The following is a 25,295-nucleotide window of genomic DNA, read 5'->3' on the forward strand; positions in this document are numbered from 1 at the left end:
ATAGGCCCCATGACCGGTGGAAATTGCACCCATACATCCAATCACAGACAGTCCTAATATCACTACCACTGAACGATTTGATTGTGTGTATTTCTTTTCAAAGAAATAAAGTACCAGAGTCAGGATGGAGAGCTTTTAAAGAAAATTGAATGAGGTAAGGTGGATGTATTTAGGGGAAGAGGAAACTGGGAGAATGAGAAAATGTCTTGCATCATTCTGGAAAAAACTTCAGGCAATAATGCTTTGATATAGTTTATACTTCTGAAATGTAAAAACATCATTCCTCTTCATGGCAAGTTGCTCACTTGGTTAGGGTATTTATTGTTTTTATAATGTCAAGGTCGCTGATTCGATTCCTCTTGAAGTATATGCCTCGTGGTATTTCGGTTTTCTTCTTCTCAATGTGGGAATATCTCAGGCTTGTGGCGTAGCCTCAGACCAGCAACCACGAATGCTCTGCGGTAAAATGGAGCAATGGTGAGACTTCGGGTTATATTTGACCCTTACCTCGGTGCTGCCAGTTAAGAAGCCATTTACAACACGTCTAAATTTTTTTCGAACGTTTATCATAAAAGCGTTGGATTTAAGATTTGAATCCAAAATGAAAACGGGGTGTGCAGTGGGGGATAGGAGGGCAAGAGCCCCTGGGGCCGCTGTCAGTCTAAGTACCTCACTCTCCCTGTCTGTCCTTTTCTTCAAGTCTGGCGCCTGGGTCTCTGTGTGCCCAGCACGAGCCTCCTCCTGTTTCTCTCCTCGACCCTTGCACTGTCCCTCAGACTCCCAGCATATTTTTACTCTTTCTCTTGTTTAAATGTATGGGGTTACTTTGAAAATGACATACACGATATTGATTAAATAATGACATAAGTAATGTCTCAAGCACAGTGCCAGGGACATAGTGAGTAGTGCTCAATAAATCCAAGAAGGCAAGGCCTTCCTGTGCTTTGGTCAGTGCTGCATCCTTCATGTCAAGTACTGTGACTGGCTCAAAGCCAGCGCCTGAAAAAATGTTTTTAATTAATAAAGGGCATCCACTATTTCATTGCATATTAAATAATATACTTACAGATTTTAAGTATGAGAAGGCCTCGACAGGTTATTGCTAACTTTGAAGATGAAGGCGGCCACCAGCCATGGAATGTGGACATTCACTAGAAACTGAGAATGACCGCTAGCTGACAGCCTTCAAGGAATGGGAAATTCCTAGAGGTTTATCAGTACCCGCTGTTCATAACATATTTCTATTTGTCAGAGTCCTGGTGTTGTTTTGCCTCATATTAGACAACATCAGTAGAATACAATGAGCCATAATTTCAGTTATCTTTCTAAATGTTAACTTGGTACACTTTGAATCTAACATCTAGGCAACTGGCTTTCAGTTGAGGATTTACATTACTTACCTGTGAAACCTTATTAATATATAAATGTGTAGGACCTACTCCAGACTTATTGAATCTCTCTGCTTGATATTATTGATATATTGTTTATATATTCTTATTACGTGGTTTGGCTATTCATGGCATATAGTGTCTCAGAATTATTATATGTTATGTATCAAGATTTTCTCTGTAAAGATTATGTTCATTCACATTTATAAATTAGATGCACTGTTTTCTGTCTTCTTTGAAAATATGGTTGATTGTTATGTCTACAGAGATTTTTGCCTAAAATTTATTTTGGAATGGCTCTGTTATTCCTTGCTGTTCTTTTTCCAAAATCCCTTGTTAGTAGCATTAGTCTTGTTATAAACTCTCATCAGATCTTTCACTCCAGAAAGGCTAGTTAGTAAAATTTGTTATTTAGATTCCAGGCTGATAGGGTCTAAAGTTGTCTCTGGGGATTAATCTTTGCCCTTCCTGGTGGGGGGGGACTTTTAAAATGTATTATGTCCTTTGTATGTCCCGCTTTATAGGCAAATAGGGAAAGTGAAGTGAGCTTTTCTTGTATCTGCTTCTTCTCATTTGTCTTCAGCTCACAATAGTCCTTATGCCAAAGTGGTATATTTTGGGGTGGCATAATCTGCTACCCTTCATGACTACCTTTTTTGCTCACATTCCTTGGGAAGTAGATGGGGAAGAACTCTATGGATAAACTGAGGAAAATGAAACCAGGTTTCCAGTGAAGTATAAACAGGATTTCAGGCATAGTGCAGGACTATTTCTACTAAAGTGAAAAGACAGTGACTCTGGTGGAACCCCAGTCATAATCTTTGAAATTTCTCTAGATAAAAGGGAAAAGCCCAATGTATAGGCCAGTGCTACACAGTGTACATTTTAGCTATAAACTACAATGTCACTTAAGATTCAAGAAAGTGATAATCTACTTGTGATTTATTTCCTCAAAATGTCATTGAGCTCCAATTTTCCCCCTGTGCACTCAGTAGGTTCTCCTGATGCACAAACAAATATAGTTCCTAGGGCTGTACAAAACCAAAATGATGAGGGTCTACATTTGACATTGCTCTCTTGTTCTCAAAAATAAAAATGAGTCTGATTCCAAACTAAATGTCGTGGCTTATTAATTCTTTGCCTGACACTGGTAACCAAACTCCATCATTTAGCTGACTATGTTGGATGTCACAGTTTAAGAGAGCTGAGACTGAACTTCCAAGACAGAATTTGAAATCTTACTCTCTATCAGGTACTGGAAGATAATTTGTGCTCAATTCATATACCAATCATTAGCAAATCCATCACTTTCTATCAATTACAGGAAACTTATTCACTTTTCCCTTCATCACAACTCTTCATATTGTGAAGGTATTATCTGGAAGAAGACTCTCCACAATTGGAATAACAATTCAATACAGACTTTACCAGTAATATAAATTCCTCAATGCATCTCCAGCATGTTTAGTGGCAACTACACTGTTGAAATACAAAAACCGAAAGGGAAAGGGAAAGGGAAAGGGAAAGGCCCCGCTGGGATTCGAACCCAGGATCTCCTGTTTACTAGACAGGCGCTTTGACCAGCTAAGCCACAGGGCCCCCTCTCAAGCTACACTTCGGTTATATCATATTTGTAACATTTTCTGTGAAATGTAGCATTTTGCCAGAAACGTACTTGATTTTGTGACAAAGAGAACGCACCTGTATTTCTGAACTATATTTCTACACTAAAGCAGAAACTTCAACATTAAAAAATAAAAATGCATTCTTCGGCGCGATGTTTTAATTAAAATTATTTTAAATTGGAGTGAAATTCCTATTTCATGGTGACTATCGCCCTCTAGAGGAAATATTGGATATTGCAACACATTTAAAAATTTTCTCCGTTCATTCATTTTGTCAACAAATGTGGTCACTACTGTATTTCAGGTAGTTTTCTAGGTACTGGAGATAAAGCAGAGAACCAACCAAATGAAAACTTCTTCATCTATAGGATTTGTATTCTAGAAGCAGGGAAATAAAGCAAGTTTTAAAAATTTCTCCCTCCAACCCTCCCCCCCACCAAACAACGATAGATGTAAGCACTAATTCCGCTACCGCAAGGTTAAAGAGCCCACGGTGCTACTCTCTGAGCTAATTCACTGCACATGAGCAAGACTATCATGCTTCCTTCTATTTTATCTAACCTGGCACAAGAAAGCAAGCAAAGATAAGGACACTCTGATGCACAGGAGATTCTGCTCATTGCACCGTTGAGTTAAAACTGACTTGATTCCTGTCTTCATAGGTTGTAAAAATGAGTGGAGGATGCAGAGAATTAAAGAGAAAATTAGGGTACAGTGTGGTAAATAACTCCCGCAGGATGCCGTGGGAGCCTCTAACTTGGGCAAGATGCAGGGCGTGTCTTAGCAGAGTCACATGACCTCTCTTCTCAGTTTCCAGGTCAGGTTGATGATTGCAGAAGGGGTTGTGGCATGTTGGCCGAATACACCTTAGCGTGGGGGAAGAATAGATGAGACCACCATTCTGAAATGTTTAAATAACCGCCTTGTGCCTTGTGCTTTATGGGAAAGGACGAGGGCTTATGTATTCACAGAACATCCACAAAATGCAAGACCTTGGAGAAAACAGAAATCACTTAGGAGATCCTGTGACAGATCTACACACCCGATTTCCTCTAGGCACCCCTCAGCTCTTCCCTGCCTGTCTAGCCTGTGCCTAATCTACTTGCCCTTTCTTACAACAAGATTTATTCATTCCCTTTGTCCCTATGTCCTGCTGCCATTCCTCTCCTTACATAAACAACTTTTCTAATTTGTTTATTGTGTATCACTTTGATCATATATATATATATATTTGCAAAATTGACATTTTTGTTTTGTGCACATATATTATAAATTTATATAAATGATATATATTCTTATGTCTTTAAAAGAACATTATGACTTTAAGATCCATCAAAGTTGCTCTGTGTGCACTTAAATCATTGCTTCTAATTGCTGTGTAAGATCCCATAATGAGCACTGTATTTCCTCTCTTCTGTCCCAGTGATGCGCTCACAGGTTGCCTCCATTGTCCCCCCACTCCATATAACATCACTTCCTCATCCATCCCCCTTTATGTACTTGTGCGAGTGTGTATATATATGTGTGTGTATATATATATATACACACTGATTAGTGTATATATATGTGTATACTAATTAATCCCAGCTTATTTTTGTCAGTCTACACTCCCAACAGCACTGCATATCCCTTTATCCCTGCCCAGGCTTAACATTATTCAGCTTTCTACTCCGTAATCTAGTATGTGTAGAGTGATAAATCTCATCATTGTTTTCTTTAAAATTTTATTTATGTTTTCTAAAGATTTTGAGCATCTGTCTATATGTTTGTTAGTCATTCGAATTGCATCTTATGTACACTGATACCTTTCTTATCATTTGTCCATATTTGTATAGAGGTTGGTGTATTTTTCATGTTGATATACCTGGGGTACATTGTATATTGTAGTCATTAGTCTATTGTGAATTTTAGACCTTGCAGTATTGTCTACTGTTATGTTACCTGTCTGTTGACTTTGACAGAACTTCATGGCAGAGCCTTGATTTTATTAAGGATTTATTGTTTTTTCCCCTACTGGTTTGTACTTTTGAGGTTATGCTTAAAGGGTCTTTCTCTGCTACTAGGTTAAAAAATATTCTCTCTTTTAAAAAGTATAGAGTTTCTTTTTTATATTTGAGACATGATCTGTCTAAATATCTAGAGAAGTGTACTGGATTTTTATATGATAGTCTATTGGGGTTGTGTCTTCTAGTGTCCTAAGTTTTGGTTTAGTAAGGGTCTCCAGGATGTGTTGGTGGTCATGTAGCATCCTACACTTCCTTTACTTAGCCTCCTCACATTTTCATGAAATTATGTATTTAGTAAAATTGTGTGCTTTTTCTGTTAAAATATATGTCTGCAAGGTCAGGGAGAGTCTAACAACCCAGCACAAGTCATAGCACATAAATAGTAAATTTTATGAAAATAATTGTTTGAATTATGTTTTATGAATTTCCCATCAAAGAACCTTCCAAAGATTTGTTTTTTGTTTATATTCTTGTAAGCCTGGGCCAATGTTTCATGGACCTATGAGGTCAATCCTAGACTCCCCAGATTGTAAACAAATACTTTTTGGTTTCTTATAAGAAAAGATATGAGAACAAGAATCTTATGTTGCTGTGATTGGTGAGTGGGAAAGTTTTGAACTTAAAGTTTATAAATTGCGTATCTGCTTGGGTTCAATCCTTGCTTCTGGCACATGAGCTTATTTTCTAATTTGTCCTTTTCGATAAGAACTGGAAGCCCCTCACGTTTGTTCCAGAAAACTTATGAGTTTCTGTTTTGTGCTCAGGCTATTTGGTTATTTTTCGCTCTCCTATAATCCTACCCCTTATTTCCAGAGCATAGAAAAAAAATCCAAGTAGGCAGTGTTTAATAGGTACATGGTTGAATCTTTCCACTGTGGTCCTTGCCTACCGTCAGTTTGGTATAACCACTCCAAGCCCATCAGTTTTCAAGTAAATTGATTCTAAAGAGAAATGAAAACTGAGAAGACTTTGAACAACTAGGATTATGTGACCTGCAAACAACCTCCTCAGTCTGGTGGCCCTCACCAGTGACTCGATTTCCAAAAGGCTCCCAACTCTTCAACAAGGCTCTGGAAATCAGGGCCCAGAGTTTGAAGGAGATGTGTTGGACCAATATTATATCACAAGGAAGGAGGGAGGGAAGAGAGAGAGATTGTGAACGGGAAGTAAAATTTCTCCTCTATTCTTAGGGTTTCTGGCTGGGCCTGAGAAGTAAATGAGCATAAAACAGATTAATAGGAGAAAAACATATGAATTTTATTAAGTAAGTTTTATATGTATGTGGGAGCCCTCACAAGAAAAATGAAGACTCAAAGAAGCAATCAGAGCCCAACGCTTATGTACTAGGTTGGACAAACGTTGTGAAAACGTACCAAGATGAAAGGGTTTGGACTAGGGCAATTATGTGGAAAAGTGACTAGGAAGATAAGGGTTAGTTTAAGGATGTTTCTTGGTACAGATTTCTCTCTGCTTGGACTCCCCAGTCTCTGGTGATAAGAATGCTTCCTTCCTTCTGGTACAGAGAGGGCATATGGGTATTTTATCTCCTGCTTTTGGAAAGAAAAAGGAAAGTAAGAGTGCCCTTCTTGCATCTGCTGTTTTTCAAGTGTCTTTAACTTAAGATAATCAACATACCAGAGAGGCATATTTTGGGGTGGCATGCTCTGAACCCCTACAATTGAAAACATTTTTTTTGCATCCCATCTTAATGCACAAATATCCCAAGTTTAACTTAGTGAGCAGTCCCCAACTGGCCAGCTCTAACCCAGCTGCAAAAAAAGGGAGGTCATGTGAGTGCTGCTAACTTCGTTTATAATTCCCTCGAAATAAAGATATGTTTATTCAGCCCCGGTTATTTGCTAGGAACTACAGCAAAAGATGCGTACACACGGGGGTTTTAATTGTTGCACTTCTCTATCTGCAGCACTTCGACAAGTGCTTGGCACATAGCTCAAAATAAATACTCTTTGAGTGACTGGATAAATATAGATTAGTTTAGAAGTGTTCAAAGGGGCACAAATCAAGAATCATGTGTTCACAGATGATGCAACTGAGGACATAATTCAAGCTTGTGTGTGAGTGAGATGCACTAGAAATGTAATTAAGCTCCACAATTTCCTGTGTTCCAAGTCATCTATCTTTGAATCGAATAGCTATATTTTCTGATGTATTTTTCTAGAAACTTTTGTGTCTGGGGACAGGAAGTCTGCACAACTTGTGGTTCCATAGTGTAGTGGTTAGCACGTCTGCTTTACACGCAGAAGGTCCTGGGTTCGATCCCCAGTGGAACCAACCCGTAAACATTTTTTTTTTTTTCTTCCTTTTCCTTCTCTCACTCCAAGGCTAACACAGTGGGTTTTTCGCTTTCGTTTTTGTTTTTGTAGATTAGGCTTCTGAGAGCTATTTATGAAACAGAATTGCAGATTCTCTCCCGACTTTTCTTTGGGAGCTCCACTTTCATACACTGCTTAGCTCTCTGAGGCAGTGTGGAGCATCGGGTTGTCACCAAAAAATAGTCTTGTTACTTCTGTTATCTCCAGTCATCATAAAAGTCAAGCAAAAATAGATTTCAATGAGGCCTGAGCGCTGGGGACAATAAACATTTTCTCACCTCAAGAGTGAGAGAGCCTAATCAAGAATTTCTAAAATTGTAAAACTGGGCGGAGGGGCGAGGGTCCGATTTTAGGTCAAAAGGGTGTAACCTGGGCCTCAGACTGGGAACAGTGCCAAAGAAATGTGTGGACGGGGCTCAACAGAAGCTGACCCCTCCAGCATTTCTCAATTCTTCAGAGGACTCGGGTTTTCTCTCCTAGAAAGTCAAGCTCTCCTAGCTCCTGCCTGGAAGTCTCAGGAAGAAGGCTCCAGGTTTATGCTCCTAAAAGGATAAAACAGAGATCTCTGTCCTGAGAGGCATTTGATGTGTTTGATGGCTGAGGTTCCAGACTAAAGACAAGAGACATCTGTGAAAACTTTGACCTTACCCAGTGATCTTCCCAACCCTCTTCGACTCCACTTCCACTCAAAATAAACAAGCACCGTCCAACGGGTCAGGGCTGGCAATAGACTTTCACATATCCTGCTCTAAACCATGAATAGAAAGTCAGAATCATGATATTTCTGAAGAATGTATTAAAGAAATATAACAAAAACAGAAACAAAAAGCAACTTATGGACAAAGGTTACATAGGTAGAACAATGCTGAGAATAAACCAACATTAATATACTCAGAGAGATGGGAGACAACACTGAATACTGAAATAAAGATAAGTGTATTTACACAAGGAAAGAGGCTTTTGTAAGATAAAAATATATTATCAGAAATGAAAATTTAATAAATAGATCATGAAGTGTGATAATATCCTGGAATATCAAGCAAAAAAGTTAGTGATACAGAGAAAATAATAAGTTTATTAGAGGAAAATTCTAGGATGTGCAATATCTAAGTAGTATTACTTCCTGATATAAAGAATAGGGAAAATGCAAGGATGATAAACCTCAAAAAATTAGGTACATATCACAACACTAAAAAAAATCTAGACAGGCAGGGATCACTGAGTAGTCAGTAAAAAGGATTTTTGAAAAGTCACAGAAAGGATAAATTAACAGAGTAGCTGACTTTTCAAAATTGGCACCAGAAGCTAGATGACAATAAAGAAATGGATTCAAATCTGAAAGAAAATGAAATCCACCCTAGAATCCGATATGAAACCCAAGTATCCATCAAGTATGAGTGTAAAAGAGATATATATACAAATATATTTGTATATTTTCAAATATACACTGCCTTGTATAATTTACCTTCAGTACTTCCTTTCTTGGGATCCATGGGAGGATACGTTCTACCAAAATGAAAGTGTGGGTTAAGAAGCAGGAAGACTTGGGATACAGAAAGTATGAGATGCAAGTGCAACATAGGAGATACGTGAAGGGATAGTCCAGGATGACGGGAATATCATATATGTGGAGTGTTAAGGGAAGCAAGACCAGACTGTAAGAGTTCAGAAACGTTTGGGGAAGAATTCTTCAAGGAGATGAAGTTGAGAGAAACCTGGATGTGGATAAACACCCTGAAAAGAGATTTAAATAACTGGTGGATGGATTTGGGGTTGAAATAATAAGACCTATTGAAAATTGTGCAATGATTACTTATTCCATGTGGGAGGAGTAATAATAGTTCGTTAGGCTGGTTTAAAATTAGAAAATATGTATAGGGAGTGAAAAGGAATAAATAAATAATCATTAGTTGCAGATGATATCTACAGAGAAAACTGGAGAATTAATAAATGTTTAAAATCAATAAATGAGTTTAGCACATTTGCTAGATAACTGTTCATAATTTTAATTCAGAAATGCATAGAAAATAAGGTTTTAAAAATTATACCTAAGAATAAATCTGACAAATTATGTACAGTACTTTCACAAGGAAAGTTATAAAATATTATGGAAAGATATAAAAAACTACCTAAATAAATGCAGTGATACAACATATTAATGAGAGCAAAAGTTCTATAAAATAAAAATACAAACTTTCTTTAAAATTATATATATACAATGAGATTTCAATCAAAATTCCAACAGATTCTAATACTTGGAAGAACTAGAGAGCTTTAGCAAACTAAATTAATTTAAAAGAGAAGAAAAGAATGTTAGTGGTGCTTTCTTTTCTAACGTCAGATGTATTTTAAAGGACAGTAATTAATATGTGTGGTATTTTTGCAGAGACAGATAAATAAACCAATGGAACAGAATAGATAGCACAATATAGAACAAGGCAGATAACGAAACAAATACTTATATAGGAGAATGGAGGTAGAAGGGAGGGAATTGGAAAGAGTGGGTGGAATATTCATGACTCATCTGAGAACACCGGTGTGGTTTAGGCCCAGAACTGATGCAATCCTCCTTTTCAGTCCTTGTATGAGCTTGTCCCATTGTTGTCATGGTAACTGTCAACTGTCAAGGTGCTGGTGGGTGTGTCATTTAGCATACTAATGTATTCTAATAAACATACGATGAGGCTCAAGGTCTACTGGAAGTCAAATCTTCCGCCATCTTGCGTGTAGTTGGTTCTAACCAGTTCTTGTATTTTTTCTCTTTGCAGCTTCCTCCTGAAACTTAGATAAGAGTAGTTGGTTTCTATTCGAGGGAGGGGGCAGGGGTATGATTCTGGGGAAACAGCCTTGGTAACACTATGGCAAACTTTTTTTTTTTTTTTTTTTTGCGGTACGCAGGCCTCTCACTGTTGCGGTCTCTCGCGTTGCGGAGCACAGGCTCCGGACGCGTAGGCTCAGCAGCCATGGCTCACGGGCCCAGCCCCTCCGCGGCATGTGGGATTCTCCCGGACCGGGGCACGAACCCGTGTCCCCTGCATCAGCAGGCGGACTCTCAACCACTGCGCCACCAGGGAAGCCCTATGGCAAACATTTTGGCAGGCACGGGGCTAATAAATAGCCTAGCTGAAATCTTGAAGTGAACCTTAATTCTGAGGACAGACAAAACTCTTCCAGCCATGGCTGGAGTTAGCTTATCACCATCAAAATAGCTGAGGACTGTAGTCACTTTAAGTAGATGCTGAGTTCAGTATCAGTGTTTACAACATTACTACTACAAAGGCACAGATAGCAATCCTATTTATTTACTTATTTAACAATAACAACAATGGCTTATTTTGTCATGTTTTTGGTTTGTACCTCACTGAGCTAGTGCCCCATGCATATTATGTCCTTAAATCTTTAGAACAATTGTAGAAAGTGGTAACTCTCATTAACTTCCATTGAAAGATGAGGATGATGAGGCACAGAGAAATTAAAAAGCAGACCATGAGTGCCACAGGTAGAGGAGGGCAGTTTTCCCTCTGCAAAGGTGATTGGCAGGTTGTAAATGATGCTCCCAACCGATATTCAAGCAATCATAAAAGGACACCTGGAAAATACAATTTTTTAATCTTATAATTCCCCTGGTCAGTTTATATCAGATTTGCTAGTGATGTCATGCAAAGCTACACAATATAACTGTGAACCAGAGAAACTGACATGTCTAGTAGAAATGTATTGGCACTAAGTATCATGTGGGGCATGCCAAGCAAGCTCTCTACTTTCTGAGCAAATCACCAAGTGTAGGTCTTCTTTAACCCATTACTAGCCTGGCACTACAAGTTAATTCTGTGCCAGATTTAGGACCCTAACCCTCTTTCCAAGAAGTAGCCTCTGGGCCATAGTACATGCATTTCCGCTACTCAGGCCAATAACTGCTGGAGAGAGTATGTTCTAGAGAATTGAAAGATCAAGATGTTTGTCTCTGTTCTAAATCTGAGTTTCCTCACTCGCTGGTGGGAAAAAAAAATTGATAGGAGCCAGTCTGGGTTAATACATACTTGATCCCTGAACTCACCCTTATAAAATTGAGTAGAAATAACACACACAAAAGAGAAAATTGAAGTAGATGTGATCCAAATGAACATGGATGGTCATTGTGAATATTGTTAGACTACTGGGAAGCAGCCTCAAACCTGGGCTGCTGAAGGGATGACACTGAAAATATAAGACATTTCAGCTTAATTACAATATCTCTGAAGCTTTGTTTGGTCGAGTTTCAGAATCCGTGTCAGGTGGACACTTGGGTAAGAAGTGGGGGCTATTTTAGCCCTATGAAGGGAAGGCTTTAGGAAATCGAAGAAGATACCTTCATGCTGAAACTTCTAATAAGCTGCTAAAAATATGAGAAAGAAGACAGAAGACAGTATTTTTTTGAGCGCTGAAAATTTATAAGGCCCAGGGAGATGAGGTGCCATATTATGTATCCTCAGAGTGCTGTGCTATGAGAAGTGAAGTCACCGCTCCTCTGGGGATCTGCTTCTTTTTAGCCGTCTCACTGTGGTCCCCAGGTAGCATCTACTGCTTCTGCTTTCCAGCCACCTCCCCACTTCAGACCAACGCTCTTCCACTCCCACCTTACCCAGTCCACTTGCCTCTTTCTAACTCACTCAAGAAACTGAAGAGGCTAGAGATAGTGGCTATTCTTCTGAGTCATGATCCCACCCCTTAAAAGTTCCTCTAATTTTTCCCAGATTATCAAAGTTTAGTTTCTCAGCACTGACCTAACCACGATACTTATACACCCTACTATATATAAAATAGACAACTAATAAGGACCTACTGTATATATAGCACAGGGAACTCTACTCAATACTCTGTGATGACCTATATGGGAAAAGAATCTTAAAAAGAGTGGATATATGTATATGTATAACTGATTCACTTTGCTGTACAGGAGAAACTAACACAACATTGTAAATCAACTATGCTAAAATAAAAATAAAAAAACAATAAAATGCATCCAAAAGAAGAAAAATAGAAATGTGTGATTCATAATCAGTCCTTTGTGTGCAAGAAAAGATTGCCACAATAAACCGGATCTGCATTTAAGCAGTCATTTCATCGTGTTTAAAAGGAAAAGTTTTCTATTTTTATTGTTATTACCTCAACTTCTTCATTGGGACTTCCAGCCAATGCCAACAGGAGTGTTGGACATGGGTATGGTTGGGAAGAGAAGAATTGGAGAAAAAAACCAAAACAAAACAAACATAAAAACCCCCCAAAACCATGGACACTTTCTGTTTGGCTGGCCAGTGGGGGCAGGATGCTGAACATTTGTCTTCAATTTTGCAAAGGTTTTAGAGAGGCTGTCTCCATGGCAGTGTTGAAAAAAATTGGTGATGCACATATGAGGAATAAAGATCCTGCTGTGACTCAGATTCGAACCGAGCTTACTGCAGCCACAACGCAGAGTACTAACCACTATATGATCACAGCACAGCAGCAGGAAGCATCTACTTTAGAGCTCTACCTCTGCTCTTTTCTCAGGAACGTCTATTTCTGTCATCTAAAGAAACATACACTTTGTTTTCCGTCTTTATTTAGAAATGCCTTCTCAGTTTATTGCCCTATTCTGCTCCTCCACTTGCTAACACAGCATGTTGCTCCTGGCAAACAAACCAAAAGGAATAAAATTAAGTTTCACTACATGGAATTTTCCAAACACGATGGCTCCTCTCTGGGGTTGCTAACACTTGCGGACTGACTACTCTCACTTCCACTTCCAGCCCATGCAGGTCTCGCTTAGTTTTAAAAAGCGTGGTCCTCAGACCTCCAGCGATAGAATGGAGAGGGTGTTGCTTCGAATTGAACCTTACTGGGTCCCATTTTTGGCCAAACTGGTCAGAATCTCCAGGTGCTTGGCGTAGAATCTGGCATCATATCAGGTGCCAAAAGTGAGTTCAAAGGAAGGGATATGGCTCCATCCTGACCCATCTGTGAATCTGGCACGCCCCTGGACTCAGCCTGCCCAACTGAGAAAATGTTCAGTGTCTCAGAGTGCTTACACCTCACTGAAACTTGTTTCTCCCAGTTTTGCCAGTTGCCCGAGGGGGAGAGGGGACAGTACTTCTTGTATGGCCTGGAAGCTCTACGGGCCGCCCGCACCCCGTCACAGACAACTCTGCCTGCGCACAGTAGAGTCAGGGTCCTGGACGTGCTCTTTCCTTGGTACAGAATGATTTCCTTTCTTCTCTTTACCTGGTTAAATTCCATTCATGCTTCAGCTCTCCACTGAATTCACTGGGGAAGCTTTTCCTGAACTCCCCTCTCCACACAACACATTCCTCTCGGTCTAAGTCAAATTTATTTTCTCTGTTCCATGACCCTTTTTTAATTTTTCTGTCAGTGTCCCCATATCAGTTTCTTATGATGTATTAGTTACTGGAGTTATTTTAAATTAATGTCAGTCTCCTCCCTCCCTCCGTCCCCTCCCCAACTGTGCTCCAAGAGGAGATAACTGTCGTGTTCAATAGTCTATCGCCAGGGTTCCACATTTAGTAAGTTCTTTATGAATATTGCTCGGACGCACAATGAATGAATGAATGCACAGAGATTCCAGTCCAATCCTTTATGGAGGCAACTTCTCCCAACAGTATGTGGCCAGGCAAATGGCTTTATTGTGTGCAGAGGCTGTGGGTAGGAAAGATCGTTAGAAAATGAAGGCAAAGGAGTTCAGAATTACCTCAGCAGCTGACCATATAAAGCTTCTCAGCAGAGCCAAAATGATGTCTTTAATTTTCTGAGATTTTCTTTATCTCCTTTCTTCTAGATCACACAAAGCCACCCTAATTACTGGCAGGTTTGCTGAAGAATTACCTGCTTCCCAGTATTAATTTGATCAGGGAAGAGAGCTAGGGATCTTCTGTCTCAAGGAAATGAGCTCAGTTTAGCTGAAGGAAAGGAAATGCTGCCTGTACAGGGAATGCAGGCTGCTTTTGTCTCAGGCCTGTTTGAGTTGGACTTCTCCTTCCTTTCTTTCCCTCAGGGACTTCCTCTCACCCTATTTAGAAAGCACCCTATTTATGGACACAAGTGCTTTTCTGCATTTTCTGCTGGGGTGTTTTGGCAATTGGACTGATTTGCATGTGCTTCTCTATAAGAAGAGAGAAAAGCCAATCCTGTGTGTTAGTCCTTGGTGTGGCACAGGCCTAGAAAATGGCCTCTCTTCTTGTGCTTTTTATTTTTGAAAGCCTTTCTGAGGATTTTGCCTGACACTTTTACTACAGTGATTCTGAATAGGATAAGAGACAGGGTGGCCTAATCCAACCTGCTAGCTCTATGTTTATCAATGCCATGGACTTTTCTACTTCCGACTTTCCTAAATTTTCTATTAAAAATAAATTTAAAATTCTCTCTTACTCAGGGGCATAGCTCCAGCAACCCTTCCCTCTCTTTCCTATATTATTTTTTAAAAATCTCTGTAGGGGGAGTTCCCTGATGGTTCAATGGTTAGGACTCCATGCTTTCACTGCCTTGGGCCCAGGTTCAATACCTGGCTGGGGAACTAAGATGCCATGTGGTGTGGCCAAATAATAATAGTAATAATAATAATAACCTCTGTTGGATCTTTCCTACCAGCTTTTATTTCTTTCATCTGAAATGTTCTCTTGCTACCCTTTGAGCTACTAACATTATTATTTCCCCAAAGTGACATGTACCATATCTGGATATGCTCCCCTCACCAGCTATCAGATAATTTGTAAGCCTGCTGGTTTTCAGTAGGCCCCATTTCCTGCCACTTAGGCTTTATGATGCATAAGCGTCATTGATCTGGAGTTATGCATGGCAGACAGAAATGCTCTAAGGAGATTCTTGCAAAACTCATGAAGAGTATCACACCTGGGGATTTAGAATAAGGCCAAGTCTTACTCTGATGGCAATTATTATTTATTGGAAAAGTAGCTTCTAGCATCTACTGAGCCATTTTAATTACTGAATGCCTGACAGTGGGACATAAAGCAAATATGCACCCCAAAATATTCACCAGGAACTGGGAGTCCTATGATCTACCAAATTATAAAGATGGATATCACAGTAGCATTTCATTTTAAAATGAAATTCTATAGACAAGACCAGATCTGTGATGGCCTGAGCAAGATGTGTGATGCTTAGACTCCTGTGCTGTTTCTATTGCTTTGCTACCTCTCCTTCAACTCTTTTTTATAACCTCTTGGTAAACACCCTATGACCAGTTAACAAAGGATTAACAATCATGGCCCTGTTTAGAGCGGCTTTGCAGAGCATTTTAGCACTACTAGAATTGGATAGCTGTGCACTACAAGTTATGCTTCCACTTAGAGATGGGAGGTCTTGAGAGAGAGTAGTGAAAAGAAATCCCCCCTGTCAGCAGAATATTGGGTGGTTCATCTGGTTGTCCACTTCTTATGGTAGGGAATCTGGCCTGATGCAGGAAAAGCGAGTCTATGTGTATCTTTACTAATTTATAGACAGTGACTGGTGAGTTATCCAGCTAATCAAGGACATGGAAAACATGACTAGAAAATTATTATCATGAAGGTCTTGTGGAGTGTAATGTACAAGGACACAGTCAGTATATGAGTTACCCCAAAATGACCACCAGAGGGCTTCCACCATGAAGGAGGCTCTTAAGAATGGGGTAGAAATGATGATCTATCCTGTGGATATCAGTCAATCTCTTTCCCCAACCAATCAATGATTGCAAAATTGTCCATGTACAAAATTTTCAACATCTCTCTTTAACATTACTACTCATACCTTAGACCAAAGTGTATAAGACCAGATAGTTAAGAGAAGGCAGTTATGTGTGGGTTCTGTGTTGAGGTAGCTAATATCTTGATTTGTAGCTTTATCTCTTACAAATTGAGAATCTGATTGAATAAATTACATTGTGCTTTCTTGTCTTACTCAGTTTGGGCTGCTACGACAAATATTATAGGATGGGTGGCTTAAACAACAAACATTTATTTCTCATAGCTCTGGAATCTGGGAAGTCCAAGAGCAAGGTGCCAACAGATTCCATGTCTGGTGAAGACCTGCTTCCTGGTTTGCAGGTGCTGCCACCTCTCTGTGTGCGCATGTGATTTCTTCTTTGTGGGCTCCAGGAATGGGTGGAGAGCTCTGATCTCTTCTTCTTCTTACAAGAGTGCTAATCCCACCATGAGGATTCTACCTTCATGACCTCATCTAAAGCCATTTACCTCCCAAGTCCCCACCAACAAATACCATCACATTGCGGGGTTAGGATTTCAATATATGAAAGGGGGGCAGGGGGCTCAAACATTCAGTCCCATAGCATTTCTTTTCTAAATTGTAACTGGAACGATACTCACCTCAAGTGCATTCATGTTACATATGTAGCCCATAAATGCTCTGTACTGAATATCTCTTCCATGTTTTCTTTAAAGCCTCATTCTCTTCTCTTTTGGGGCCTCAACTATTCACTTTGAAGCCTTCACATTATGGTAGATGTGGAATCCAGGACTGGATAAGTGAAGTGATTACTGGATCTGGAGGATGGAGAAAAGGCCAGTGGAAGATTCTCTCTTATTCCTTATTGTTTTATATCACCTTCCTTTTGCAATGATTGTGGCATCTAAAACTCTTACAGGAGTATATGAAATTAGTAAAGGTTTTTAGAAAGTAAGTTTTCTCATTTCTCTAAAAAGAAAACACATCCCTTTTAAATTCCCCAATGAAGGTAAAGAAACTATGTATGCTAAAGTCAGTTTTACAAATACCATCACAGACATTACTCAACACTGATATTTATATTCATGTTAATGTATGTCATAGACATGGAAATGCAGTATCCAGATCCCCCACCAAGGAAAAACTTGCTGCCCAACTGCAGAGTGCGCTTAGTAGATAGGCAGCAGCTCTTATCTCCAGGGTTCCCCAGAGTTGCAGATCTCCACCCAACTCAAGGCACGCCCTTCCTCAGGGCAGTCATCAGTCCAGAAGTAAAGCCTGATCCAGAGACATTTTCACCCAATGTGGGGCAACTCTGACAGGCAACACAGGCTCCAATGCTCCCCACATGTTTGTCTGGCCTGTATCACAGTTTGACATTCTCTGTCCAATCCTAGTTCCTTCCTCCCTTCACAGATGTTGGTCCCTAATAAACATCTTGCACCCCAAACTCCATCTCAGCATCTGCTTCCAGAGAACTCAACCTACATCACCATAATTTTTTTCCTGGGTGTCTTGCATTTTATTATCACTTCATTCGACAGGGCTTCTGCAAGCAAAGACTAGGAGTAGCAAATAAATTCTGTATTGAATTATAAACTATGTTCTCAATCTTTCAGTTTTTGAACCACATAATAAAGTCAATATTATTTTTTAATCTAATTTTTATTGGAGTGTAGTTGCTTTACAATGTTGTGTTAGTTTCTACTGTACAGCAAAGGGAATCATCTGTACGTATACGTATATCCCCTCTTTTTTGCATTTCCTTCCCATTTAGGTCACCAGAGCATTGAGTAGAGTTCCCTGAGCTATACTGTAGGTTCTCATTAGTTATCTATTTTATACATAGTATCAACAGTATATATATGTCAATCCCAATCTCCCAATTCATCACCCCCCGACCCAGTCAATACTGTTTTTATGGTGTCTTTTTTAAAAAGTGGGTTGGATTCCACAGCTTTTTCTATCTAGCTAATCTGTATTATCAAATTTATTATCTCAGAGATCAGGGTTGCTATTGCTTTTGATTACTTATACACATTAATTTACACACCCGAAGTCCTATTTTATGGTGTCCTCCCCCCAACCCACCTTTAAGTTCAACACCTAATGGGCCTTCTGGCTGTGCCCAAGAAAAACACATTTTCTGTCCTAAGGCTTTTGCATTTTCAGTTCCCTCTACTTGAAATACTCTTCCTCTAGTATCTGCCTGTCTCGTTATTTTAATTTATGTAGGTCTCTTAGCAAGTAATACTTTTAAGAGGTAATCTCCATTTACCCCCTATCTAAAATGAGTCCCCATAATGCTCTATGGCTTATCTCCTCCCTATGTTTTTCACAGAATGTGTATCATCTTACATATTATATATTCACATGTTTATTTATGGCTCCCTCACCTAGAGTAAATTCCAGGGAGGTAGATTTTCTAGGTTTGAATTGACTGTTGTATCCTGAGTTACTACAAGAGTGCGTTAAATGAACACGAGTCCCAAAGAAATAGGACCAAGGATTTACTAATATGGGATTAAATAAGTTCTGAATATTTTTAATCGACAAACTCTAGTTCCAATTAGAATTAAATCCTAAAGAAAATGTAAACGGCTGCTGAGAGGAATTTTAAGAATTTCATCATCTGATGAAACTATCCTTTAGTTAGGTCACTTAACCAGGATGCTCTTTCAAAGGACTTTTCTAAACAGTACATTCAGAATTGCTAAATTTCCTAAAAGTAATCAGTGCATCCGTATTTTGGCTGCCTAAGGACACTGCTTCTAGATAACATTAGTTTTATTAACTGGACTTTAGGTACTTGCTTATCGGATTCATCTCCCAACTTCTGAACAAGCCTCTCCTGCACATACTAGTCCATGTGAATCTGCAAGTAGTCCTTTCAGTTCAGACCACGTGCCGAATTGCTATTGGAGTTGCGCTCCACTCCCTCAAGAGAACAGAAGCACTTTATAAATCTTATCACTCAAAACACAAGATTGTGTGTACCAGCTTTCTCTTTGACAGTGTAGGTGGCTCTGAAAAGAGCCTTTGTTTTTCAGCTTTTCTCACCTTGTTACTTATTTGGTCTTATGATGGCTCTCGGTCTTCTTGGGCAGCAGCACGGCCTGGATGTTGGGCAGGACGCCGCCCTGAGCGATGGTGACTTTGCCCAGCAGCTTGTTGAGCTCCTCGTCGTTACGGATGGCCAACTGCAAGTGGCGCGGGATGATACGCGTCTTCTTGTTGTCGCGGGCCGCGTTGCCCGCCAGCTCCAGGATCTCGGCCGTCAGGTACTCCAGCACCGCCGCCAGGTACACCGGCGCGCCGGCCCCGACTCGCTCGGCGTAGTTACCCTTGCGGAGCAGGCGATGCACTCGGCCCACGGGGAACTGAAGCCCGGCCCGCGAAGACCGGGTCTTAGCCTTAGCGCGAGCCTTACCTCCTTGTTTGCCTCGTCCGGACATTACGAGCTCAGCAACGTCACCTCAGATAGCTACTAAAGGGAAAGTGCAAGGACAGCACTTCTTATAACCCTTATTGGGCGCGAAAAAGGAGGTATGTCATTGGTTAGGATGTGGCTTCATTTTAACCAATTGAAAGGTGAAATTGTGATTCTTGCGTTCTTATTGGGCAGAACTAATTTCTGAAGGTTTCTTGAACAGCCACCAATCAGACATAGGACTTCGACTTACCTTATTTGCATAAGAGGTTCTATATAAATGAGGTACTTTGCACATTTACTATTTTTCGTCGCTGTACGTTGCTTGTTTCTGTAGATCATGCCTGAGCTGGCGAAGTCCGCTCTGGCCCCGAAGAAGGGCTCTAAGAAGGCGGTGACCAAAGCGCAGAAGAAGGATGGCAAGAAACGGAAGCGCAGCCGCAAGGAGAGCTACTCCGTGTACGTGTACAAGGTGCTGAAGCAGGTCCACCCGGACACTGGCATCTCGTCTAAGGCCATGGGCATCATGAATTCGTTTGTTAACGACATTTTCGAGCGCATCGCGGGCGAGGCGTCGCGCCTGGCTCACTACAACAAGCGCTCGACCATCACGTCCAGGGAAATTCAGACGGCCGTGCGCCTGCTGCTGCCCGGGGAGCTGGCTAAGCACGCCGTGTCCGAGGGCACCAAGGCTGTCACCAAGTACACCAGCGCCAAGTAAATTTGTCAAGTAACTTTTAGATCTAACCCCAAAGGCTCTTTTAAGAGCCACTAAGTTGTCAGTATTAGAGCTGAAAATACGAACTCTGAATTTAGGTTTAAGTTCTAGCGATAACGTGAGGTATTGAGAATTCCATTGTACTGAATCATACGTACTGTGGTCGTAAATTGCCTCAGAATAGAAGGAAACCAATTATACTACCAAGTGCTTCAGTAACACGGCCCTTACATCTGGTAAGTTAACACGTGAACACAAAGCGAATCATTCTTGTTTCGGGGGTCTTCTGTGTGAAGTACAGTGGCTTCCTGTTTAAGCCTTAACAGCCTCTGTCACGTGTCCTTTTTTTCCACCACCGGTGTTCTAATATGCATTTATGTGTTAGTAAACTTGGCCTCCAATGATCTCCTAAAATGCAGCCTTTAAGTAGTTATCTCATGTCCAGCCCATTTGGGGTCAGGACAATGCTAGAACTCTGCGCCGCCCTCCCTGACCCCCACCCTCACCCTCAGCCAGGAGGAACAAAGTCTGCAAGGAAGTGAAACAGGTCTTCAGAGTAAAGATATGTAATATGAGGGCCCACAAAAAAAATTATGTGGTCAATTTACTAGTTTATAAAAAACATATACGGCTAGAGAAACAAGTAACAGATGGGTGGTAAAATGAAGAAAAACAAGGTCATATCCCTCACCCGACATTAAGAAATATAAAGGACTGGAGGGAGATTTTAGAGTTGGGCCTGAGTCCGGGCCTCTGGTCTCATAAAACTCAGGCCTCCAGACAAAACCAATCCGCAGCCGAGAAGCTAGTTGGAGGCCCCACCCGTGCCCGGGGGAATCTTGCCCCGCGATCACTAAATACTGTGCTCAGTCCATTTTCCACACCCTAGAGTTAACTATGTTAACTGCCTTGAGCGATCCATTTTAAATGGTTTAAAACACCAGCGTACAGACGGATTGTTACTTTAGCCCTTTCCTTGAAAACTTGGGGGCCCTAAAAAGGGCCTTTTTAATAAACAGGATCAAACTTTTTCCTTTTAACCGCCGAAGCCGTAGAGGGTGCGTCCTTGGCGCTTGAGCGCGTACACTACGTCCATGGCCGTGACCGTCTTGCGCTTGGCGTGCTCGGTGTAGGTGACGGCGTCCCGGATCACGTTCTCCAAGAACACCTTCAGCACCCCACGGGTCTCCTCGTAGATGAGACCAGAAATGCGCTTGACACCTCCACGCCGGGCCAGGCGGCGGATGGCAGGCTTGGTGATGCCCTGGATATTATCGCGCAGAACTTTGCGGTGGCGCTTGGCGCCCCCTTTCCCCAAACCTTTCCCCCCCTTACCACGTCCGGACATTCTCAGGAAATGAGCAGAAAACTGCATTCAACTGGTCGCAGCTCCTTTTAAAAAGTAATCTCTGCGGACCAGAGTGAAAACCAAAAGAGCTGTGGCGGGAATCCCTCTGGGTTGGGGGAGGGGACCTAAAGACCTAAAGGAACAAGCCGGCCGTACTACTCCCGTTTGTTCTCTTTCAGTTAATTCTTTTGATTCCTCAAGACCTAGGCTATTTTTCTCCCCTTTTCTCATTTAATTTGTTTCGCTCCTCATCCTCGTTAAGCAACAAAACTTTAACATTGTAGATGATACATAAAATAGCACAGAGAATAAAATATTCTGCTTTTATCTCTACCTATATACATGTGTCTTCTTTCTCTACCAGTATTTGCATACGGTTAATACCATTTTGTGAAGTTTTTCTCCTAATATATGGGGGAAATATACTACCTAGAAATAGAGCAAGATGGGCTAATAAAATAGAGAATTTCAAGACCTTCCAGGTATATTGCTAAATGCTCTTCCACCAGATGTGTGTCAATTTCCATTTTTAATATAAATTCCTATTATTATTTTACTTATAATGGGTAGAACATTAAAAAAAATTTAACTCTATAATAATCCAGACTTGGTTTCTTGTATAGAGAATTAACTTTTAAAAAGTTAACCAGCTGGCTCATCAGTATAACATAGTAAATATTTTCTCCACTTATTTGAGGAACTTAATTGATCGTTTATTGAATATTTCACTTAAAATTATTTTTTGAGTTTTTATTCTGCTGATCAGTCTATGTATAGTGCTCTAGCATTTAATTATTTGTAATGTTGAAAAATAAGTATTTGCCAGTGAATTCATACCTCATAATTATTTATTTCAAATTAATTTCTACTATTATAGAAAAATAAATCATTTTATCTAGCTGCAACAAAGTAGTTCTTTTAGTACTCTTAACTGTATTAAATCTATACAATTTATTAGGGTAAATTTGTTATTTTTGAAGTACTGTGTCCTCCTAACCTGCAAAATACTGAATCTGGGTCTTTAAATGTCTCAGTAGATTTTTTTTCTAGGTAACATATAATTAAAAATTTTTTTTAACTTTCATTAATTAGAAGAGCAGTTAATTTGTCATTAGTGAACAAGTAGAAAATTCAAATGCAGAGAAAAGAAAGTCTACCTTTGTCTTTCTAAGAAAGCCTTTATTAAAAGAATGATTATATATTTCAAACATTCTTGGTTGTATATACTTAATTTAAAAAATATATACTATTTTACTATTGTAAATTCTGAGAAATTCTGAGAAATTTTAATCCCTATTTCAGCATTAACATATAATCCCATTGTTATTCAATGATTTTCTTTCACTTTCCTTTATTTCAATGAGAGTTACTTTTAGCAAGGTTGCAATACAGTATTTTCAAAGTACAACTATAAATTTCATAAAATAAATAAAAACCTTTGCAAAAACAAAACTGATTCAACCAACAGGAACAAAATTCAGTATATATTACAGAGATGGGTATATATCCAGCATAATTCAACAAGTTAATTTAAGGGCAAATACAAGTTGAAAATAAGAGGCTTAATTCTCCCCGAGGGTCCCTTTCCTTTCCTTTTTCTCTTTCAAAATTTCTTTCTCTGTCCTTTCCAAATGTACGTAAAATGGCTAAAAAAGCTCTTTGCCAGCCTCTTAACTCAGGAAAGTTTCCTCAAGGAGCTTAGAGTCCTCTCTTTAATCATCAAGGAAAATAGTACTCTATTTCCCAGTTTCCTGACTCCAGATTGCAAAACCTACCTAATGTAATGGGTAGTATCTATTTACCTATATAAAAGAGTGAGATTTTTTTCTTTATCTTTGCAATCTCTTTAAAAGATTGCCCGTGTAGAGCATAATATTTTGGATAAGCATTAAGCTTATTCAGTAATAAACTTTCTCTTCTTTTGTTTTACATTATATTTCCCCAACATTAGTTAATTGGAATATATTTTACAGACCCTTCTCTACTTTTTTAAAAAAATATTTATTTATTTATTTATTTGGCTGAGCCAGGTCTTATGCGGACCTTCGTTGCAGCCTGCGGGGTCTTTAGCTGCGGCATGCAGGGATGGAACCCAGGCCCTTTGCATTGTGAGCGTGGAGTCTTAACCACTGGACCAAAAGGGGAGGCCCCCTTCTCTACTTTAAAAATGGGTAAAATTCCCACCAACTACTAGCCTCCCTTCCTATCTGATTTCATGAGTTTTTGCATAACAACTAGTGATTATAAGACTAGCAATGGATGGATATCTGAAAAGTTTGTCAGATTCTTTATAATTTCTGAAATTGATAAGCAAAGTTTTATTATTCTATAAACATACAATATATTATTTTATAAAAATACAATGCTCTTCGGGCCCTTTTCTAACATAGTAACTGACTTAATATGTCGAGATGAACAGTTCAAATCAAATATTTTCTTTGTGGCTTTATGTTCTTTCACTGTTGAAGGGCAGCCGAACATGTCACCCCAAAGTATGCCTCTTTGTCATAAGGGTTATTTTGAACTAATTATTTTTGAGAAACAGCATAGACAGATGAATCTCTGAAAACAGAAGTTACCTTTTTGTAAGAGACACATATTTATAGAGGAAAGCTACATTTGTGTCTCCCTCTCTATACTATGAAGAGAAGGATGATTCGAAATCATGAAAAAGATCTTATGGGAGAAGGCACCCACTTTAACCTGCATAACAAACCCTTGTTCATTATGCGTTTTTCTGATAATGTGTCCCCCCTCTCCTACACAACTTTCTTTTGTCTTTAGCTAAAGATGGTGTGTAAGGTGGTGGCTTGGGCCATCTTGAGTTTACTCATTTTTCCTGTGTCTCTCCTGTATACATGAGGTTTACATGTTAATAAAATTTTGGTGGTTTTTCTCTTTTTAATTTGTCTTTTATTCTAGGTAGTCTCAGCCAAGAATTCAAAGGGAAATTTCTTTTTCCTCTCCTACACAGTACAAATCAAATCCAGCAGCAAACTTTATTGGTTACACTTGTGAAATATATCCTATACCTAACCATTGTCTATTACCCCAATTTAAGCCAAACCAGCATTATCTCTCAAAAAGACCACTGCAATAGCTTCCTAATTTATATCATTACTTCTAAACTTTGTATTCACCATACAGTTGCCTTGGTGAACTTTCATAGAAATGTAAATCAGGTTATGCCATTCCTCTGTTCAAAACTCTTAGAATGATTTGCAAAAACTTATAGCATGGCATATAAAACCCTACATGATCATAAAGCCCTACATGATCTGACCTCTGCCTATCTCTGTGAACTCACTTTCTACCCTTGCTTTCTCTGCTCTTGATCTTCCTTAAATATTCTTGATCTTAAACTTGATCTTTAACTTTCTATCTCAAAATGCCCAAATAGATGGGCAAATGCCCAAATAGTTTGGGCAGAATAGATGTCCAAACTGACTGTAATGATATACAAATGTCTACAAATATAAGAAAAAAATGTTCAGTTACATCATTAACCCACAACATTGGATTTAAATTAAAAAAAAAAATCTTAAAAGTATTGTAATGGGAGAGTTTTAATTTGCTTTAAAACTTTTGTTTAGAAATATTCTCTGTGTATCATTTAAAATATAATGCATGAGTTCAGATTTTTTATATTAATACAGACAACAGTATACATCAACAAAATATTAGTATTTGGTGTTGAAGGGGAGCAGAATAGGCCACCCCAAAATACACCATTTA

General features: G+C 39.5%; 3 protein-coding genes and 2 non-coding genes across 12 annotated transcripts; 2 read left to right on the top strand and 3 right to left on the bottom strand.

Moving 5' to 3' along the window:
- Window positions 1-70: 70 nt before the first annotated feature.
- Window positions 71-19,538, bottom strand: LOC116762412 (histone H2A type 1-J). Of its 8 annotated transcripts, none has more exons than XR_004352250.1 (3): window positions 19,125-19,538; window positions 16,706-16,882; window positions 9,523-10,133 (listed from the first exon to the last, which is right to left on the bottom strand). XR_004352250.1 is itself a non-coding variant. In XM_032649332.1 (2 exons), the coding sequence occupies exon 1, from the start codon at window positions 19,517-19,519 to the stop codon at window positions 19,133-19,135; it is 387 nt and encodes a 128-aa protein (XP_032505223.1). In that variant the 5' UTR covers window positions 19,520-19,538; the 3' UTR covers window positions 71-456; window positions 19,125-19,132. The 8 variants fall into 8 exon arrangements, 4 of the variants coding, with proteins under 4 accessions (XP_032505223.1, XP_032505225.1, XP_032505224.1 ...); XR_004352249.1 differs by lacking the exon at window positions 9,523-10,133 and adding an exon at window positions 10,502-10,941; XR_004352251.1 differs by lacking the exon at window positions 9,523-10,133 and adding an exon at window positions 13,481-14,024 and having other exon boundaries at window positions 16,706-16,976.
- On the bottom strand, window positions 2,914-2,987 carry TRNAT-AGU. The gene has a single exon. It is a non-coding gene; the product is annotated as a tRNA-Thr (tRNA).
- On the top strand, window positions 7,239-7,311 carry TRNAV-UAC. The gene has a single exon. It is a non-coding gene; the product is annotated as a tRNA-Val (tRNA).
- Window positions 19,539-19,834: 296 nt separating the features above from the next.
- Window positions 19,835-20,215, top strand: LOC116762420 (histone H2B type 1-K-like). The gene has a single exon (XM_032649340.1). It carries the CDS (start codon window positions 19,835-19,837, stop codon window positions 20,213-20,215), a length of 381 nt encoding a protein of 126 aa, XP_032505231.1.
- A 1,033-nt stretch (window positions 20,216-21,248) lies between these two features.
- LOC116762438 (histone H4) lies at window positions 21,249-24,156 on the bottom strand. Its single transcript, XM_032649357.1, has 2 exons — window positions 24,140-24,156; window positions 21,249-21,561 (listed from the first exon to the last, which is right to left on the bottom strand). The coding sequence occupies exon 2, from the start codon at window positions 21,558-21,560 to the stop codon at window positions 21,249-21,251; it is 312 nt and encodes a 103-aa protein (XP_032505248.1). The 5' UTR covers window position 21,561; window positions 24,140-24,156.
- Between the last annotated feature and the right edge of the window lie 1,139 nt (window positions 24,157-25,295).

The sequence above is a fragment of the Phocoena sinus genome, chromosome 11 (assembly GCF_008692025.1).
Source record: "Phocoena sinus isolate mPhoSin1 chromosome 11, mPhoSin1.pri, whole genome shotgun sequence".
In the NCBI taxonomy this organism is placed as follows: Eukaryota; Metazoa; Chordata; class Mammalia; order Artiodactyla; family Phocoenidae; genus Phocoena; species Phocoena sinus.